General features: G+C 38.5%; 1 protein-coding gene across 1 annotated transcript in view; it reads right to left on the bottom strand.

Moving 5' to 3' along the window:
* LOC126176437 (solute carrier family 22 member 13-like) overlaps positions 1-9,613 on the bottom strand; it is a 123,634-nt gene extending 114,021 nt beyond the window's left edge. The window contains exons 1-2 of the mRNA XM_049923594.1: positions 9,599-9,613; positions 8,834-9,081 (exon numbers count right to left, since the gene is read on the bottom strand). Coding sequence (XP_049779551.1) covers positions 8,834-9,081; positions 9,599-9,613 — 263 coding nt within the window. The remainder of the gene's footprint in view (positions 1-8,833; positions 9,082-9,598) is intronic.
* Between the last annotated feature and the right edge of the window lie 12,349 nt (positions 9,614-21,962).

Genomic DNA, 21,962 nt, shown 5'->3' with positions numbered 1-21,962 from the left:
AAATTGATAAGCGTGAGAGGGGCTATTCCAATAACTCAGACCTGAAAGTGTACCTGTAGCAGCTAGGGGGGAGGTTTCTGAGAGGTGGGAGGGGGGTGAATGGAGGGGTAGGGGGCAGAGGAATAATAGTTAAGGACCTGTCAGTCAAAAGGAAGGATTCTTTTAGCTGAACAATAGGTTAAGTACTTGTCAATCAAAAGGAAGAGTCCTTTTAGCAGATCAATAGCTTAAGTACCTACCAGTCAAAGGAGAGCAACAGGTTAATTATCTGTCAATCAATGGAGAACAATAGGTGAATTACCTATCAATCAAAGAAGAATAATAGGCTTCCCCTGAGTGCATACCTGCCCATGATGTAGGCAACCCACATTAACAAATTGCGCCACAAAGGCCTTTGGTCCATTACTCATGGCTCGTGTTGTCTGTAGTTCAACCATGCCTAGACGGTTAATACCACTGTTCGATTTCGTTCGCATTGTTACTTTGTGCCAGGAAGAGCTCTCAGTAAGGGAAGTGTCCAGCAGCTCAGAGTGAACCAAAGAAATGTTGTTCAGACATGGAGGAGATACAGAGAGACAGGAACTGTCAATGACATGCCTCGCTCTGGCCGCCCAAGTGAACTGCTGTGGTGGATGAACGCTACCCACGGATTATGGATTCGAGGAACCCTGACAGCAACGCCACCATGTTGAATAATGCTTTTTGTGCAGCCACATGACGTCGTCTTACAACTCAAACTGTTTTCAATAGGCTCCATGATGTGCAACTTCACTCCCTACATCCATGCCGAGGTTTTGCAACCATGACACCATGCAGCGTGGTACAACATGCTGAACAGACTGCTCGGGAAAGGCATCATGTTCTTTTCAGCGATGAGAGTCGCATATGCCTTCGACAAGACAATCGTCGGAGTCGTACTTGGAGGCAACCCGGTCAGGCTGAACGCCTCAGACACACTGTCCAGCGAGTGCAACAAAGTGGAGGTACCCTGCTGTTTTGGGGTGACATTATGTGGAGCATAAGTACGCCGCTGGTGGTCATGGAAGGCACTGTAACGGCTGTACGATACGTGAATGTCGTCCACCAACCGACACTGCAACCATATTAACAGCATATTCGAGAGGCATTCATGGACGACAATTCGCGTCCCCATCGTGCACATCTTGTGAATGATTTTCTTCAGGATAACGACTTTGCTCGTCTAGAGTGGCCAGCGTATTCTCCAGACATTAACCTAATCAAACATGCCTGGGATTGATTGAAAAGGGCTGTTTATGGACGACGTGACCAACCAATCACTCTAATGGACCTACGCCGAATCGCCGTTGAGGAGTGGGACAATCTGGACCACCAGTGCCTTGATGAACTTGTGGATAGTATGCCACGACGAATACAGACACGCATCAATGCAACAGAACGTGCTGTTAGATATTAGAGATACCTCTGAAAGTCTCTCTGTATGATGGTAAAACAAGCAATGTGCGGTTTTCATGAGCAGTAAAAAGGGTGGAAATGATGTTTATGTTGATCTCTATTCCAATTTTCTGTACAGTTTCCCGACCTCTAGGAACCGAGGTGCTGGAAAATTTTTTTTGGTATGTGTGTAAAAGTGTGGAATGAACTGACATTCCATGTCGAGAGCACTCATTAACTGGTGAGAATAATAAGCTGGTTGTGCTTCACAAAAACGATGTTTTCCAAATCCATGTAGGCTATTTGTCAGTAAATCGTTTTCTTCGAGGTAAATCATAGCGTTCGAACACAGTATAAGTTCAAAAATCCTACTGCAAATCGATGTTAGGGCCATGGGTCAGTTACACAGCCAATTACTCCTACCTCCATTCTTGAGTACTGGTGTGAACTGTGAACCTTTCCAGCCTTTAGGCACGCATCTATCGACGGACGAGCTGTTGAATTTTATATCATTGCTAAATATGGAGCTATAATAACAGTATACTCTGAAGGGAATATAAACGGTATCCAATATGGACCGGAGCCTTATCTTTATAAAGTGATTTAAACAGCTTCGCTACATGGAGGATATCTGTGTCCAAGTTACTCATGTTGGCATTTGTTCTTGATTCGAATTCTGGAATATTTACTTATCTTCTGTGGATTGTCTTTGTTGAAATTGCAGTTTCTTCTATTGGCTTGCCACTGCAGCCGGAGACTTTTGGACCCAAGCTGCCCAAACCCAGTTCCTTTTCAAAACTCGAAATAAGAGCTTCACGAAATTACCTGTGAGTCTGTAATCATGCTCAGACGTTTAAAAATAACTAAATGCTTTGTTTTCACGCTTTTTGCTATCTAAAGTGCCATAGTTTTTAGCCTCTATCGGTAGACGTCATGGCAAGTTCAAACGAGTTCTGCGACTGGGATTAACGAGACCGTCGTGAAAGCGCCGCTGGAGGTTATCGCGACTGGGACTTATTTGCGCAGCTCGTATTAGGAGTGAAGTTAGTGCTTTGTTGTATACAATGTTATTAAACAAGAAAGGACGTCACCGGAATCCAGTAAATTTGCGTTCATTCACAAGAACTGCTACGTAGCCGCTGAACTTACACATTCTAGATACACCGCAAAAACACTCACCAACTGGTGTCTGTACATATTGATAAGGGATAATGTCTGGGTGCTAACTATGTAGAGATTAGATTAGATTAATACAAGTTCCATGGATCATGAATACGATATTTCGTAATGATGTGGAACGAGTCAAATTTTCCAATACATGACATAATTAAGTTAATTTAACAACATACTTAGGTTAATATAACAAATTTTTAATTTTTTTTGTGTGTCTTTTTTTATTTTTTTTTTAATTTTTTTTTTTAATTTATATCTAAAAATTCCTCTATGGAGTAGAAGGAGTTGTCATTCAGAAATTCTTTTAATTTCTTCTTAAATACTTGTTGGTCGTCTGTCAGACTTTTGATACTATTTGGTAAGTGACCAAAGACTTTAGTGCCAGTATAATTCACCCCTTTCTGTGCCAAAGTTAGATTTAATCTTGAATAGTGAAGATCATCCTTTCTCCTAGTATTGTAGTTATGCACACTGCTATTACTTTTGAATTGGGTTTGGTTGTTAATAACAAATTTCATAAGAGAGTATATATACTGAGAAGCTACTGTGAATATCCCTAGATCCTTAAATAAATGTCTGCAGGATGATCTTGGGTGGACTCCAGCTATTATTCTGATTACACGCTTTTGTGCAATAAATACTTTCTTCCACAGTGATGAATTACCCCAAAATATAATGCCATATGAAATCAACGAGTGAAAATAGGCGTAGTAAGCTAATTTACTAAGATGTTTATCACCAAAATTTGCAATGACCCTTATTGCATAAGTAGCTGAACTCAAACGTTTCAGCAGATCATCAATGTGTTTCTTCCAATTTAATCTCTCATCAATGGACACACCTAAAAATTTGGAGTATTCTACCTTAGCTATATGCTTCTGATTAAGGTCTATATTTATTAATGGCGTCATACCATTCACTGTACGGAACTGTATGTACTGTGTCTTATCAAAATTCAGTGAGAGTCCGTTTACAAGGAACCACTTAGTAATTTTCTGAAAGACACTATTGACAATTTCATCAGTTAATTCTTGTTTGTCAGGTGTGATTACTATACTTGTATCATCAGCAAAGAGAACTAACTTTGCCTCTTCATGAATATAGAATGGCAAGTCATTAATATATATTAAGAACAACAAAGGACCCAAGACTGACCCTTGTGGAACCCCATTCTTGATAGTTCCCCAGTTTGAGGAATGTGCTGATCTTTGCATAGTATGAGAACTACTTATTTCAACTTTCTGCACTCTACCAGTTAGGTACGAATTAAACCATTTGTGCACTGTCCCACTCATGCCACAATACTTGAGCTTGTCTAGCAGAATTTCATGATTTACACAATCAAAAGCCTTTGAGAGATCACAAAAAATCCCAATGGGTGGTGTTCGGTTATTCAGATCATTCAAAATTTGATTGGTGAAAGCATATATGGCATTTTCTGTTGAAAAACCTTTCTGGAAACCAAACTGACATTTTGTTAGTACTTCATTGTTACAGATATGTGAAGCTACTCTTGAATACATTACTTTCTCAAAAATTTTGGATAAAGCTGTTAGAAGGGAGATTGGACGGTAATTGTTGACATCAGATCTATCCCCCTTTTTATGCAAAGGTATAACAATAGCATATTTCAGTCTATCAGGGAAAATGCCCTGTTCCAGAGAGCTATTACACAGGTGGCTGAGAATCTTAATTATCTGTTGAGAACAAGCTTTTAGTATTTTGCTGGAAATGCCATCAATTCCATGTGAGTTTTTGCTTTTAAGCAAGTTTATTATTTTCCTAATTTCATAGGGAGAAGTGGGTGAGATTTCAATTGTATCAAATTGCATAGGTATGGCCTCTTCCATTAACAGCCTAGCATCTTCTAATGAAGACCTTGATCCAACTATATCCACAACATTTAGAAAATGATTATTAAAAATATTTTCAACGTCTGACTTTTTGTTCGTAAAGTTTTCATTCAATTTGATGGTAATACTGTCTTCCTGTGCTCTTGGTTGACCTGTTTCTCTTTTAATAATATTCCAAATTGTTTTAATTTTATTATCAGAGTTGCTGATTTCAGACATGATACACATACTTCTGGATTTTTTAATAACTTTTCTTAATATAACACAGTAGTTTTTATAATGTTTGATAGTTTCTGGGTCACTACTCTTTCTTGCTGTCAGATACATTTCCCTTTCATACAAGATCGAAAACAATCTAGTGTGCAGACAGTTACGCCCTTAGACGGTAGAATGACTTAGTTTTGACACAATGCTTCATTGTTGTTGTTATCAGTGCAGCGGCAGCTCCTGCTTGGTAACAAGTTTACTATTAGTGTAAAACATTACCGATATCCAGTAAAGAGAGGAACAAGCTCCAACGTTTTGTAATGTCAGAGAATTTTTTCTAGAAAGAGCTACAAGAAACTTTAAGTATGAGCCACTAAGTGAAGATACCCCAAACCGTGCAAGAGTTCAAAGAGAGTTTCAGAGTGGAATATGTGAAAGATTCAAAAATATTACTCATATACAATGAATATGTGAAAAGAAGGGCTTGTTACATATAGTCTCGTTAGATACATAAAGATGTTACAAAAATGCGAATACATTGAAACAAGTGAATGTTGTAGAGACCAGCCCATAGAAGTTTTTGCTTGTGAATTAACTGTGAAAAATCGTTGACTTTTATGTAAATTCGTACTGGGAAACACTGGACTTTTCATGTGGTATAAGGATTCTTTACAATGAGATATGTCAGAAAATGAGCAGTTAATACTCGGTGGCGGTATCAGATTAGATTTTTCGAAAGGTTTCTGACAGAAAAAATATGAGCTGGTAACCTTATTTGTATCCTATAAGCAGATCTCAGTAATTTTTCAAACGCGGGCGGGTAAAGACAGTCGAAATGTGACTAATAATGTTTCCTTTTATTACGTTCAAAGCAAGAAAATAATTGTAGACCCAGTAACAAATGGTCTCACTGCTTATGTTTACAAGTTAGGATAAATAAGAGAGTACGTTATGAAATGGAGTCTTCTGAATGTAAATCAGCCATAATAATTAATTACAAAAGGACTGGCATTTTTGAAAATCAGAAGAGATGACATGGGATAAAATTTATAGTGATACAAATGCTCATATGAAGTTTAATTGGTTGTGTGATATTCTCATATCATTATTTCTACCCAGCTTTCTCACAAACTAATCAGAAAGGCCATTAAACTGGCCCATAATTGAAAGTGAATCACTATCCAAATTACTAAGAAAAGATATTAATAACATCCACATTTTGTGAGAAACTAGTAAATCTGACAACAGATATATGTAATATAGTGATAGAGAGAACAAATGCTCACATACCATCATTACATCACTATTGATTTAAGCAGAAGCTCTGTAAATTGTCAGTCGCAGGTAATAGATATGTTTAATAATCATTTCCTAAATGTACTAAGAAATATACCAACAAGCAGTTAGTGAGAAGAATCGCAGAATGCTGAAAATGCAGCTCAAGTCAATTTCAATCATAGGGATGTTTCACACATTCCCCTCCTAAAAGTAAGAAAATTACATGTTCTTTGAAAAATAAACGTTTATTTAGAATCCACAGTGTTTTCAACAGAGTACTAAAGACGAACCTCATAAAATAAGTGCCGTCTACTGCGAAATATTTCATGCATTACTAACTCAGGGCAGATAGCAATATACCATTGATAACAACGACACCCTCACCCCGCCATATGAAAGGTGATAGGAGAAATTTCAATAAGAACCGACCTATTTCACTACTGACATCATTTTCCAAAACATTTGCGATTGTGATGAACTCCAGATCTTAACTGATCAACAACAATTTCTTTAATAAATCACAAAGTTGCATATCAGAGGAGTTGCACAACTGAGAATGCTATTCGCACGACCGCTCACCAAAATTTACTACCATAAAACAATAATGGAACAGCGACTAACATTTTCTGTTGATTATCTAAGAAGTCTGACTGTATGAATTAGGAGATTTTATAGAATTGGTGGTACTGCCAACCATTGGATGATATATCTAACAAACCTAATGCATAATGTTATACTTACTAATTCTTCCTTTGTAAGGATGGGATACTCTTCTGAATAGGGGAAATAACTAATTGGGTTTCATAAGGCTCTATTGCAGGTCCTCTGTTGTTACTCGTATATGTTCAAATGGCTCTGAGCACTATGCGACTTAACTTCTGGGGTCATCAGTCGCCTAGAACTTAGAACTAATTAAACCTAACTAACCTAAGGACATTACACACATCCATGCCCGAGGCAGGATTCGAACCTGCGACCGTAGCGGTCGCTTGGCTCCAAACAGTAGCGCCTAGAGCCGCACGGCCACTCCGGCCGGCACTCATATATGTACACGACCTTACTTGTAATACACGATAAACATAGTTAATTCTTTTGTTGATAATACCGGAATTGTAATCAATACTGACCTACATACAACAACATAAGAAAAGATGAGTAATGTTCTTATAGTAAAGAGTGCTTTTCTACAAATTCTCTCACTCTAAATTTAGAAGTCACGATTAATTGAACTCTCTACATCTGGAGGTACTTCACCAATGATGAAGGTAACACACAGTGAGGACAGTGTAACTGGAATGGGTACTTCAAAACTTTTAGGTTTGCAGTTTGATGAGGATTTAAACTGGAGGAAACACAGTTTTTAGCTCCTAAAACATCTCAGTTCACTCACATTTGCACTTTGAATCATTATAAATCTTGGGGAGAGAGAATTCATTAAGTAATATGATCTGCGTATTTTCATTGAATAATGTTGTATGAAAGAATACTCTGGGGAAACCCATCTTCATGGAAGAAAATTTTTATTGCTCAAATATATTTTTTGTGAATAATAATTATTTTTTTATTTGTGATCCGCAGTGTATCTATTCTTTTATGAAGTTTCTTGTAAGTAACCCACTACTATTCAGAAGGAACAATGAAGTGCATCATGAAAAAATCAGAAGAGGAATGACATTGGCTATTCCACATCAATCTTTAGCTGAAAAAATTTATGAAGAATGCTGCCAACAGACTTTTGGTCACTCCCCAAACGATACACAGTAGCTTACATACAGAAAAGTTAAATATGAAAACAAACTGGAAAGGTTTCTCCTTGAAAATGCCTTCTACACCATAGATGCTGTATGCAAATGTTGGTGTGTAGGATTAACTATTTCCCATCTGTATTAAAACAAACACCAGTAACTGGTTACGTCGTAAATATCGTTTCACGTGAACTGCTAACATGAATGTAAAATGATTGGTTCCACATCATTATGATTGATCGTGCAAATGTTCCATGGAATAATAAAGGAACTATCTACCTCACTAACTAAATGTTAAAAGCAGCGTGTTGTAGAGTCCAAGAGTTAGTAGGTAATTACAGCAAAGACTTAGAGGGACTGTAACTTCGGCCACACGCACATATCGTAAGTCTCAGCGAAAAAGCCTTGACTGTTCTCTCACTAGTAAACAAGACGCATTCTTCCAGAATGTGATGTAATGACCGACGTACAAGTCAAGCCACTGACGCCTCCGAAAGAAGTAGGGAGCCGGGAGCCGATTGCTCTATTCAGATCCTCCTGAACAGTTCCTAGCGTAAGCCGTAAACTAACGTTTGTAGATGAAAACATAATAGAAGATCAGAATGCTTTATGGTTTCATTGACTACGATTTTTAGACATTGGTTCAGACTGAAACCTACAAAGTGTTCATGTGCGTACATGATACTTTTGGCAGTGCCTTATGGTACGAATATTTCAGGAAGCCATCTCATTAGTTTACGTTGTGCCTTCCCCTCTCCCGTCCAATTCGCTGGATGTTTACTGAATCCATGGCATGAACAAAATATTGTTCACCAACATATTCACTTTATGTGGTATTTCAAACAAAAATGAATACAGCGTTTCTTTTCCTTTGCATGCTTGGATTTGTCGGTCTTGCCACAACTTTCGCAGACAATGAATCTCATTGTTCATTTTACTGTGTTCAGTGACGCTTATGTGCTTGTAAATTCGAGACCCTCGTTTTCTCATCCCACTCAACAAACCTTTGCCTACCGCTCTGCTATTTTAATGTGTTATTGTCTCCCTGAATACTTCATTTACCCCCAAAAATTATAAAATTGTAAAATATTATACTATTCAGCCATCGTTTTGCTATATACTAGATACAAACGTTTAGCTAAATATGACAGATTATTTACTTGCCTTGGTATTGTAATATTCTTCCACATTTCCGCAGTTAAATTTGTATCTTCCTTTCCTGGGACATGGCACCAGTGTTCAGGTACCGTCAGAGCAATTATCCTGGCGTATGAAGACATTGTTGAAAATATTACTGCGATGCCATTGAAGATGATGTTCATTCGTATTTGGAACTTTCCAAAACTTCCAAGTTCTTCTATTATATCTTCAAATTTAATATTTTGGTTAATCAAGTTGTGTTTAACTCCATCCTGAAACTCGACATATTCAGAAGTATAGAATTTTAGTACTGCTGTTTCTCGCTCCGTTGTAATACTGATTTAAAAAATTGTTAGGAGAATTAGATTGACGTTGGTACTTGTAAATTTTTCATGAGATACTTCTAAACAAACCAAGTCTTACAAAAAGTAAAAATGAGGTGTTCCCTGTTCCAGATCTTTGCAGGAAAGAGTCGCTTAGAAATACTTCTCTGGATAAAGACAAACATTTGTTTGAATCAGCTCGTCCTAGTATAACAGATTTTGATATTTATATAACAAGAGCGGAGCATTATCTGAAAAACTAGCTTCAAGATGTAACTCACAGTTGTTTTCGCAGAGGAAGAAACCAAAGGAAATGTATTAGCAGTACACGTAATGACAGTAAACTGAGTTCCCTTTCTCTATCTTACACTTCTGTTTATAATATGAAGAACGTTATCGTCTGAATCGGATGCTGGCACTGACGAGAGTTAGATCATCACAACACGGAACCACAATGCCTGCTTACCTTGCAGTCTGCCATGGCGCGTTGTTTTTTGTTTTGTTTTGCCCCCAGCGTCTTGTACACAGGACGACTGTATGACTTCTGCACGGCCCTACGGTTTATACTTGCTAATCGCTGTTAACTGCTCAGCGTGCTTAGCAATCGCGCCACTTGCAGTGAAAAGAGGGCACCATATTTACGCAAAAACGGACATCGACGAGTTAGATATGAGTTTTCTTTAAGGTAAAGATAGTGGCGACTGCAGTTACACGTTGCATCACAGAAATATCTTCTACAAATTTAGAGCTATGTTTCCCGTCAGTAGACTCCCCTTCGTCACGAAAGCTCTCTTTGGCTGTGCTAGTCTGTTTTTTTTTTAATCTTCTCCTTGCTTCGTCCATCGTGGGTTATTTTGACTGCAAGGTAGCAGAAGTCCCTAACTTTGTTCATTTCGTGATCACGAGTTTTAATATGGAGTTTCTCGCTATTCTCATCTTTGCTTCGTCTCGTGACTTTTGTCCTTTTCCGATTTATTCTCAACCCATTAGACTATTCAATTCAACTCATCCTTTAATTCGTTTTCACTTTCACTTAGAATATCAAATTCATCAGCGAATCTTAACTTTGGTATCTGTTCACCTTTCACTTTAATCCCACTCTTGAACCTTTCTTTTGTTTTCGTCATTGCTTCTTTGTTGTATAGACTGAACAGGAGGAGCAACAGACTACGTCCATGTCTTACAACCTTTTTAATCCGAGAATTTCTTTTTGTTCTTCCATTCGTATTTTTTCCTATTGGTTATTCTTGGTATTCTATATCATCCGTCTTTCCCTATAGCTTACCCCTATTTTTGTCAGGATTTTGAACATCTTGTACCATATTCCATTGTCAAATGCTTTTTCCAGGTCGACTAATCCTGTGCACGTGTCTTGATTTTTCTTTAGTCTTGTTTCCATCAAGGAACTGCCTCTTTGGTGCCTTTACCGTTCCTAACGTCAAACTGATCCTAATCTTGGATGCATGAGGTGTTAATCCGACTGTGCGATAATTCTCGCGCTTCTCAGCTCTTGCAGTCTTCGGAATTGTGTGGATGATGTTTCTCCTAAAGTCTGGTGGTACATCGCCAGTCTCATACATTCTACACACAAACCTGAACAATTGTTTTGTTTCCACTTCCCGCAATGACTTTAGCAATTGCGACTCTTTTATTAGTGACGTGTGACAACAGAAGATAGCGAAAGGAAAGCTGAAGTACAAAATTTCATGTTTAAGAAACCATTCACGCTGGGGGATCGTACAAACAAACGGTCGTTTGATCATCACACAGACTCCCGTACAGAAGACATACCCGTAGTAATAGATGTCCCTGGCATAGTGAAGCAGCTGAAACAGTTAACAACAAGTAAGTCGCTATATCCGTATGGCATCCCAATTCGGATTTACAAAGAGAAGTTTACTGCACAGATCCCTTACGTAGGTCTGGAATCGCGTGGCCGCTACGGTTGCAGGTTCGAATCCTGCCTCGGGCATGGATGTGTGTGCTGTCCTTAGGTTAGTTAGGTTTCAATAGTTCTAGGTTCTAGGTGACTGATGAACTCAGAAGTTTAGTCCCATAGTGCTCAGAGCCATTCGAAGCATTTGAACCCTTACGTAGCTTGTATTTATCGCGAATCTGTCGTCCAGAGAATAGTCCTAAACGAATGCAAAGAAGTTGAGGTGACTCATGTACACTCATGCTCATAAATTAAGGATAATAGCAGAATGTGGTGCCACAGAACGTGGTACTACACAAAACTGGCGCTAATAGCATAGGCACATAGGGAACACACACGACACAGATCTGTAAGTCCACGGTATTGGTGATAAGTTGAGAAAACCGTCCCGATACACATGTGCTACTCTGGATCAGGTGGTCGAGCAGCTGCTGGGTACAGCCTCCCATTCTTGCACCAGTGCCTGTCGGAGCTCCTGAAGTGTCATAGGGGTTTGAAGACGTGCAACGATACGTCGACCGAGAGCATCCCAGACGTGCTCGATGAGGTTAGGTCTGGAGAACAAGCAGGCCACTCCATTCTGCTGATATCTTCTGTATCAAGGTACTCCTCCACGATGGCAGCTCGGTGGGGCCATGCGTTATCATCAATCAGGACCCACTGCACCTTTGAAAAGCCGGGCATACTGGTGCAAAATGACGTCCCTATACACCTGACCTGTTAGAGTTCCTCTGTCAGGTGTATACGTGCACCAATCATAATCCCACCCCACACCATCAAACCACGACCTCCACACAGGTCCCTTTCAGAGACATTAAGGGGTTAGTATCTGGCTCTTGGTTGACGCCAGATGAAAATCCGGCGAGAATAACTGTTCAGACTACACCTGGACTCGTGCTTGAACATAACCTGGGACCACTGTTCCAGTGACTATGTACTGTGTTCTTGACATCAGGGTTTACGGGCTCTCCTGTGACCAGGGGTCAGTGAAATGCACCTTGCAGGTCTCAGGGCGAATAAACCATGTCTGCTCAGTCGTCCGTAGGCTGTGTGTATGGAGACAACTGTTCCAGTGGCTGCGGTAAGGTCGCGAGCAAGGCTGCCTGCAATACTACAAGGCCGCCTGCGGGCACTGATGGTGATATATCGGATTTCTTGTGGTGTTGTACACTGTGTACGTCCCGTACTGTAGCGCCTGGACACGTTTCCTGTCTGCTGGAATCGTTGCCATAATCTTGAGATCACACATTGTGGCACACGGAAGGCCCGTGCTACCACAAGCCGTATTTGACCAGCCTCCAGTTGCCCTAGTGTACTACCCCTCACAACGTCATCAATATGTGTTCTTTGAGCCATTTTCAACATAAAGGCACAGTTAGCACTTCTGAAAATATCTGCACACTTACTCGTTTTACCATACTCTGACATGCACCAACACACCTCTGCGCATGTGGACTGCAGCCAGCGCCACCGTGCGACGACCGCAGCTCAAATGCACCGCATGGTCATACCCCGAGGTGACTTAAACCCGCAAACCGCCCACCAGAGCGTTGTTTCGCCATGTATCAGCATTGTCCTTAATTTTTAAGCATGAGGGTAAAAGAACGGACCTACAATATGGCAGACCAAGTTTCTTAACATGAGTTTGCTGCAGAGATCTTGAACATGTTTCCAGTGGTAATATAACAAATTTCCTTCAGACAGAAAAGCTTTTGTCCACAAATCAGCATTGATTTAGAAAGCGTCACTCGTGCTTGAATGAGCATGCCCTTTTTTCATGGCATTCTGTGAACTATTGATGAACGGCAGAAGGCATATACCATATTCCTAGATTTCTGAAAACCTTTTGATAAGGTATCCCACTGTGAACTGTTGACGATGGTCGAAGTATACGGAGTAGATTTCCAGATTCTCGAGTCGATCGAAGACTTCTCAAGCAACAAGAACATCTTCAGAAATGCCCCAGGTAAGTGTGACTGGACCGCTTTTATTCTCTATATGGTTCAATGACCTGACCTACAGGTTAGGGAGCGGTATGCTGATGATGCTGTGTTGTACGCGAATGTGTCGTCGTTCAGTGACTGTAGAAGTATACAATACGTCATAGGAAAAATTTGTAGTTGGTGTAATGAATGGCAGCCAGCTCCAAATGTAGAAAAATGTAAGTAAATGCAGATGAGTAGGAAAAACTACCACTCAATGTTCGAATACAGTATTAGTAACGTGCTACCTCATTTCGCTTCGGGACAAAGAAGTGTTGACATCGATACACTCTGGTAGTGTGAACACTTATTTCTCGTACAGGTCTCGTGAAGTGTAAACAGTGATAATTCGTTCCGGTATTCGATAAATACCGCGGAATCGTTAAAACATTTGTTGCGCTGCGATCACCACCATGGACAATGGCAGTGACAGGCTTCCGGCAACACAAACTTTGCAAAAACTGCGGCACAGTGTTACAATGGATACTAATGTTCTTCATACATGCAGTAATGAAGTGATTTGCTACGCAATCACGTTGTTGCAGCAAGAAGATGCGCACCGACGTGTTGCACTTGTCGAAGCAACTACAGAGAGAGACCTGCAGCCCTCACAAAAACGCCAACGGAACCGCACGGAGGAGGAAGGAGACGATTACCAGCGAAACAAAGTGGAGAAAGTGCCATGTGTCAACGCCACCTAAGAAGGTAAGTGGGACAGCTAACTAACATGCAGCTATCGACAAAGTTCCTTTCTCGTTATTTGTTGAAAACAGAGACATGCTCCACCGAACTGCACTAGGCAAAATTATTAGAAATAACGTGCGACGTTATTCAAGCAGATAATCAAAATTTAAAATTGAGACTGTGTCAGGTTAACTGCCAATGCCTTAGTTCAACATTCTTCCTTAGACAAAACAAATTTGGAGGCCCGTATTGTGAAGTTCTTCACTACTAAACAAGGTATCGTCAATAATGCTCAAATCTCACTTGCGGAGGACGAATTACTAACGGAAATGACGTGTTGCTGTGAAGTTATTGCCACCAGAAAGTTTAGTAAAATTATAATATTAAATAAGCAAGGCATAACAATACTTTGTGGTGACATTTAGATCACAGCGGCTCTCTCAGTTTGTTTATATTCACTGAGTTCGCCAACGAAGGGGTGTGTATATACCATCCCGTGAAGCAGCAGCTTTGTTAGAATACAAGCTTTATGCGAGTGCAGTTACCACACCACCAAACATTACGAGTCAGGGTACAGCCATACCTAACTACACCATCCGCAACAAATAACTTCTATGGAACACAGAGGACCTCATCAAAACATTATTCCCCAGGACCAATTGTACCAAGCAGAACTCAGCGTCCCTCTCGCTCCAGTGGGTCCCAACCCGTACCCACCACAATTTCACAGATTCATCCTATAGAGTGACGCTATCATCTATCACGTTAACAACATTTTAAGTATAATTACGGCTATGATAAAAGAGAAGCCTATATCATACCAGCAGGCTACTAATGGACCCATTCCAGTATTACAAAAAGAGATTTTCTCATTTTCAGAATACTGATGGACGATCTGTTTTAATTGTTAAAACCATTCAAAAGCCAAGGTCGCATAAAATATTTCTTTACTTAAGACGACCTGTTTCATTAATCATCGCTGTCATCTTCAAGTCTTTAACATCTGTCTGTTGGAAAACATGTCCATTTTACGTTGTGCGTAAGGTTCAGCGCAAAATTAACATCTTTTACAACAAAAATATGTTAAAGACCTGCAGATGACACGGATGATTGTTGAAACAGGTCGTTTTAAATAAAGAAATTTGTATGCGACCTTCGTATTTGAGTGGTTTTTTACAAACAGATTCGATACGAATGTCAACCCAAAATATTTTTAACCCACAACTTACACCCCAAAATGACCTATAAAATCATCCAATGGAACATAGGATCGCTCAAGGGACACAAAGACAGCTTAGACATTTTGTGCTCGATGGTAACGTAGACATTTCTGTCGTCACCGAAAAGAGGTGATAGCTACGTCGGTGCAACATTGTTGATAAAACAAGATACCCTCCTTTTCGTTCTCAATACTGGTACTCAGCAAGATACACTAAAAATAGTAGGTATCCACTTGAGGATCAAGGATCTCCATCTGAATTTTTTCTCGGCATACGAAGCACCTAATGACAGATTTTTTGAAAGACAATCAACAATAATTGGTTCCAAGGGGGAACCACTTCTGCTACTAGATGACATTAAAGGCCACCTTCACTGTGGGTCTGCAGAAGTGCCAGTGCAATGAGGAAAACGCTGGTGGCTTGAAACTTCCCCTTTGGATGTATAGAATGACTGTGCTGGTAAAACTTCTACATTACTTGATTTTAAAACTCCAGAGTGAAACTGAACGTACTGAGACTACTTTCTCTTTACTTATTTTCAACATTTCTAAACTGATACACAATATTTTAGCGCAACGCAATCTGACTTTCAATAATCCCTACAAAAGAATAGCCTTAACTCACAATAACCTATACCCTTCATGAATCACTTACCTCACAAAAACCTTCGTTACTCTAACTACTGCAATACGGTCCCAGGTTCGAATCCTGCCTCGGGCATGGATGTGTGTGATGTCCTTAGGTTAGTTAGGTTTAAGTAGTTCTAAGTTCTAGGGGATTGATGACCTCAGAAGTTAAGTCCCATAGTGCTCATAGCCATTTGAACCATTTTGAACCGCTACTGCAATACAGCGAGCGCCAATACTGCCAGTCAAATAAAAGATTCTAACTACTGAAAGCACTAACTACTGATAGGTATATAGTTAACAAATGAAAGATTTTGATAGAGAACAAACATTGTATTTACCTTAATAGTGTTCAAATGTCATATACATGAGTATTATAGGAATTGAAAAAAACTGAGAATTTTAATTAGAACATAAAATTGATACATGAGCATAAAAAAGGAAACATAGCAGAATAAGTAATATCTAAACATTTTTCCAAAGTAAATAACAGATTGTATTTGAAGATAACAGCACTCCTCATCATATTAAATACAGCTAAGTATTAGAGAAATTCTACAACATAACTCTTATCAGATAAACACATAAAGACATGAAGAACATCGACATACAAGGGTACACATAAACACATAGCAGAATCACAGAAAAAGAAAGGACAGGGTTTGTTTTCAGCATAACATTTGGTACTGCAGTATAACAAAACTTTCTTTACTTCTCGGAGATCTCCCTTAGTTCATCATTATTCTGAAGAAGTCATATCTATGTGTGCTTTCTGTATTACTATTTTCACATATTCTTTACCTCCTTATTTTTTTTTCAAGAAAATCCTACATAACCCTCTTGTCCCTAAGCCCTACTTATCTGTTTATTTCCTCTTTCAAAATAATTATTCCTCATTGTACAATACTCATATTGACTCAAATCATATAACTTCTCAATGCATTTTTCCATATTCCTCATAGTTAGTTTCTTATGTAGCCTCTCCCCTCTTAAGCTAACTTAAATCTACTGAGCTCAGATACAGAAACTAAGAGATGAGGCAATGCTGCAGCACAAACAAGAATGAGAAAAAAATCCAAATTGTCAAAGCATGTAGCAATAAATATTGTCATGTAGAGGAAGGTGTAAGTAGATGAATGATGAAAACTAACTTCACTTAATGAAGGTTCATTCAGCACTTGCACATACAACAGCACCTCCAGACAGAACACATACGGTATATATACAGCTACAGAACATTCCAGTACAATGATCCTTGCCATTTGTGGATGCTTCTATAATGTACTCAAACTGAATATAGAAATTAAAATTTTTCAGTTCAGATGAGTTTTGAACTCACAACCCACTATGCAACAATCTAGTATCCTAACCACTACACTATTATGACTACACTACTCGGCTTCATCTGCAACAATATAAATTAGCAAAGCAAATACAAAATTACAACTAATATGAGCCAATGTGCAACAACAAGAAAAATAAATCAGTTGTAAAAATGGCTTAGCAGAGTAATACAAAGTGAAATTCAGTAGGACAATACCTGACAAACAGCAGCAGCAAAAGCAATAAACTATACCTAAATATAATAAAGCTCAAGCAGAAAAAATATTACAGCAAAGACAGCAATACAGATAATGGAAATGTCTATTTACACCTTAATACCTATGTCACATCTTAACTCTAGAGGAATGTATCACAGTAACTTACTCTACCAAACAAGTTACCAAGTATTTGAAAAAAATTATGTTTGCAATTTCTGTGAAGGGAAATGTCTATCTACATCCTAATGTCTATATCAGTTCTCCTTCCTGTACTTCTTTTGTTTCCTAGAACTCCTTTTTTTAAAGAAAGTAGATCATAAAATTATTATTTAATGGATCTGTAGACAGAAAATATTTACATTAGTACATCTATTAAATTTCATTTTAACCAATGCTGCCGCGCAGATAGAGATTAGATATCAAACAAAATAGGCAAATATATATGCAAAGCAAGGCATGAAACCTCATTCACTAGCGATACGGCATTTCATAAGGCAGCTAAAAATCTCTCAACTAGAAAGACAGTAGTCATAATCAGGTGTCTAGACGAAAAATATTTCTCATCCTTTCATAGGTATTTCAGTAAATAGTAGAAAGTACGAGCTCCAAAGTGTAATCATATGTTTTCAAGTATGAGTGTGTCATGTTTGCGATGCTTTCTACAAAGAAATATCAATAGCGAGGTCAATGGCCTCTTTTTTCTATACCTGTGCCTCTGAAAGGCACACACTAATGCTTTTTTTTCCACGCAACTGTCGTGCAGCTGGGCGCTCAGAGTGCAACAAGTCAAGATCACCTACCTTCCTTATTGAAACATTTACGAGAGCAGTTTTCTCTATGGTGACAGTCTCATATAAATAAAAAAATTTCACAGGTTGAAAATTTACGTTAGAAATGTATAGAAACAAAATCTCATAACTAACAGTGTCCAAAAAATTTTCCAGCAGGATTTTTTTTATCAGTTGCTGACCCTCATGAATCGAAACATGACTCCATGCGTCGTTTCATGATTCAAGGGTCAGCAACTGACCCCGGGGGCCCCCGGGGTCCCAAGGTCGCGATGGCGGCGTCACTGTCCCGCCGAAACGGGGCCGCAATTAGCACAGCTGGTGTTACAAGTTCAGGGCAAATAGCGATAGTGGCTGGCGCGACAACTGCTGCCGCCGCAGGTGCTGCTTACGGCGTTAAAAAATTAGTTGAATGTGTACAGAACAAAGGATATACTCTACCTGGTAGTGATTACGTAGGACCGGGAAATCCTATAAATATAGACGCACCGCGCAGTGGAGTAGATGCCATTGCTAAAGAGCAACATTCACACATTCACCTTTCATAATGATCACAACCACACCTCGATGTCACAAAACACATCGTCATTACAATAATAACATCATAACACCTTAGTCAAATCTCAAACACGTTATAGCTTTTTTCAATAATTTTAAAGTCTCCAAAAAATGCTCTCGTAGTACCACAGTGGTTTCTCAAGTAAATATGAACAGTTCACAAAATGCAGACGAAACTACAATTTAATAAGTGTGAAGTTATCCAACTGTGTAATTATGTAAACATGTGTCACTGATATAGAAAAAAAAATGTTTGTCTCTATCAGTTAAATGATCAGATAACTGTGTAATTCTGTGTTATCGAAATATGGTACGGATGTGTAAAATTGAATAGGCCAATGCCATATTAGCTAAGGATCCTAGCGCTTGCCACATGCTTAGTACACAAAGTAAGCATACTCCCCTGATGGTTAATGCAATTATGCCCTCAGATGGTGAAATATGTCGCTAGAATCTGTAATCCTTGAGACAGCACTCGTTAAAGCCTGTACCGTGGTAAGTGAGCGGGATTCACCTTATGAGAAAGGATTTTCACATAGATATCGACAACATGTACCTGAATGGTGGCAAATAAGACTTATATCCACTCTGTAATAACAATGATCCGTCAAGAAATTTCGAAATGCAATCACACGTCAGGATGGACCAAAAGCAAACCGGAAGATGCTACCAATGTGACAATAATTCGGTCGCCAGCCTAATTAGGCATTAACTGAGTTTCTTCACTGTAAAGTTGATATTTATTCATACAAAACAAGTTGTAACACTGCATAATATAGTAGAATTTTAGAATCAGAAAATCTATTGAACTGATAGTTTCACATTCTGTACTGATATGGAAAATCATGAATACATAACACTACACTATAATGTTTACTAAAATACTTTATACTGTCTATTAATCTGATTAAAATCAGGCATAGGTTACCCTAGAAATTGTACTTTCATGCCACACACTAAATTCCAATTTTGATAAAGATAAAACACCGATAAATTTTGACTTTTGTATTGACTTTAACTTTTGCTGGTCAAACCAATTTAGAACACTTCAGAAGTCAAATGAATGAAAGAGGGACACTGAAACTATTATGATTGCTGTATTTTAAAAAAAATGATTACTGAATTTATTATTCATTCAAGATTTCCAGTATATAAGTTACTACTCTTTTCATCTTATTTACTGCTCATTTAAATGCCTTTAAATCTGTCTCTAAATAATAAACTTCATTACTATATCAATACTAAAGTTATCTTTTAACTTTGTTAGAGTTTCGCTATTCATTTACTGGTTCATTAACAAAACATTTCTTTAAACACCATTCTAATATAGCTAGTTCTGCAAATAATTATTATTAACACAATTTTTAATTTTCATTTTGGGACACTCGGATCGCACAACGTTAGGAAAGGACCCTGTCTAGGTTAGTTGTGAGGATAATTAAATGATGAAAAAGTCCTGGTAAATTTTAGATTATTATTGCACCAAACAAACACAGTCCACTCTCTGATCCATACGAATACAGTACTAAAAGTTTCAACCTGCTAGTATCGATGCGGCGGTTGGCGGGCGGCAGAATGGCGAGGCACAGAGCACACATACAACCACAGCTATGGCTCTCGACGCATCGGCACTTTAATTCTTCTTAGCGTCGCAATACTTCTCCATTTAGTGCCTATGGAATTTAGCCATTCTGTGTGGGCGTTGGAGCGGCATACCCGAGGCTCAGTGAAGCTATGTCTTCCAGGAGAGCCTCCTCACTCCAGAAGGTGTTGCTCAAACCAGTGCCAAACTCCAACTACTACTGTGCCCGTTGTGCCGTTCAGTGCCCGCGCGTTTTCCCGCACTTGCCTGCCATCCACCTTTTACTGCTCCCTGACAGACTGGGTATTCACCCGAGGTTTTGCATTCTACATATCCTAACACATTGCCTACGTATGGACCAGACGCACAGTTATAATTTTAAACATCTTACAACAGTTTCAACATTTGTTACATTAAAATTCTATTACAATATTACTTGACATTTGACATAAACATTAATAATCACATTGAAACTTATTTACAGTTTTCTTAACATAATGGCATGAAACAAAAGGAAATGAAATCAGAACATCAGTTACACAAGTTTATTGTAAAATCAGATGAAAAAATTACTTGTATGTAGAATAGTACATACATTTTTATAAGGAACAGTCGACACTGTCTCAGTGTGTATACATTTTGTTTGTTGGTTGCATGATTATGTAACGACTATAATGCTTACATACTTGGAACATATACTGCTATGAGATTTTAATACAACATCTTGGTTTACTTAAAAATACGTTTTGTATTTAAAGTACTTTCTGAGAGATTACAGAGGACATAGTATTTGGTTTATTTGACAGCTACACGATTATGTTACGACGCTACTAATGAGTGACAAAATCATCATTATTGCTTTTGCGCTGTATCTGTTTATGTCTGCACAGGTTTCTGCGTTCTTCTGAAAATTAAAACTTGTTTTAGCAGTAACTTTTGTAGTATAGTTACTATGAGATAGCCTTTTCTGTAACACAACAATACGTTACAGTACAGTATTTTCTTGGTTACGGTAATGACCGTAATAACTACGACATCTATCTGCGTAGCACTTTACTTTCGTAAATGAAAAGGTAAATACATTCACTTCTACAGAACTTTGCTTATGGACGACGATAACTACGACACTTGGCACATTTTTATCGTTAAGTAATGACAGAAATTATCTTACAGCAAAACGCACGGTTTAGCGTCACAGGACTACAGGACGCATTTGAGTGACTAAATTTTGTGCTTGGAACATTTTTAGAAAGATTCTTGAATTACATTGATACAGCGAAGCATATGTAACAATATGTAAGCCTTATAGTCGTTTCGTAATCGTGCAACGAACAAGTAAGCTGTACACCCAATAACACTGTGTTGTCTGCTCACTATAGCAATGCAGTCGTAATTACTATCTAAATAAATTCCCTAAGTTCTAGACTGGATAGTTAACTTCAAAGTATTGTTACATATTAACAGTTTCTAAGAGTGACTAAGTGTACTAATAACATAAAGTAGAAATCGTATAGCAGCGGCTAAGTCATAAAGCAAATTATCTCTCAATAAATGGTTTTACATGTCAAATGTGGTGTTGACCTTTACTTTTCCAGTACGCAGAGTTTCAACTTCAACGCAGTTATCACGTGGTGTACGTCAGATCCTGTAAGGTCCATTGTAAATCAGAAAGAATTTGTGACTCAAGTGTTTCTTCTTATGTGACAATGAATGAACTTTAATGAGAACTTTCTGACGAATATATAGTTTCTTTGCATTTGCTTTACCGTGTAGTTTTCTCCTTTTGTCTGCAGTAGAATTAATATTTTTAACAGCCAAATCAATTATGTCTTTGTGTTAAAGTTTACGTGTATTCGGAAAAGGTACAAGCTCTCTGATTCTGTTCGGTGGTTCTTCATTCTTCAGTACAGGAA

Source organism: Schistocerca cancellata, chromosome 3 (genome assembly GCF_023864275.1).
Source record: "Schistocerca cancellata isolate TAMUIC-IGC-003103 chromosome 3, iqSchCanc2.1, whole genome shotgun sequence".
Lineage (NCBI taxonomy): Eukaryota > Metazoa > Arthropoda > Insecta > Orthoptera > Acrididae > Schistocerca > Schistocerca cancellata.
Note: the sequence above shows the minus strand (reverse complement) of the source record. Positions and strands in the feature narration are given on the sequence as shown.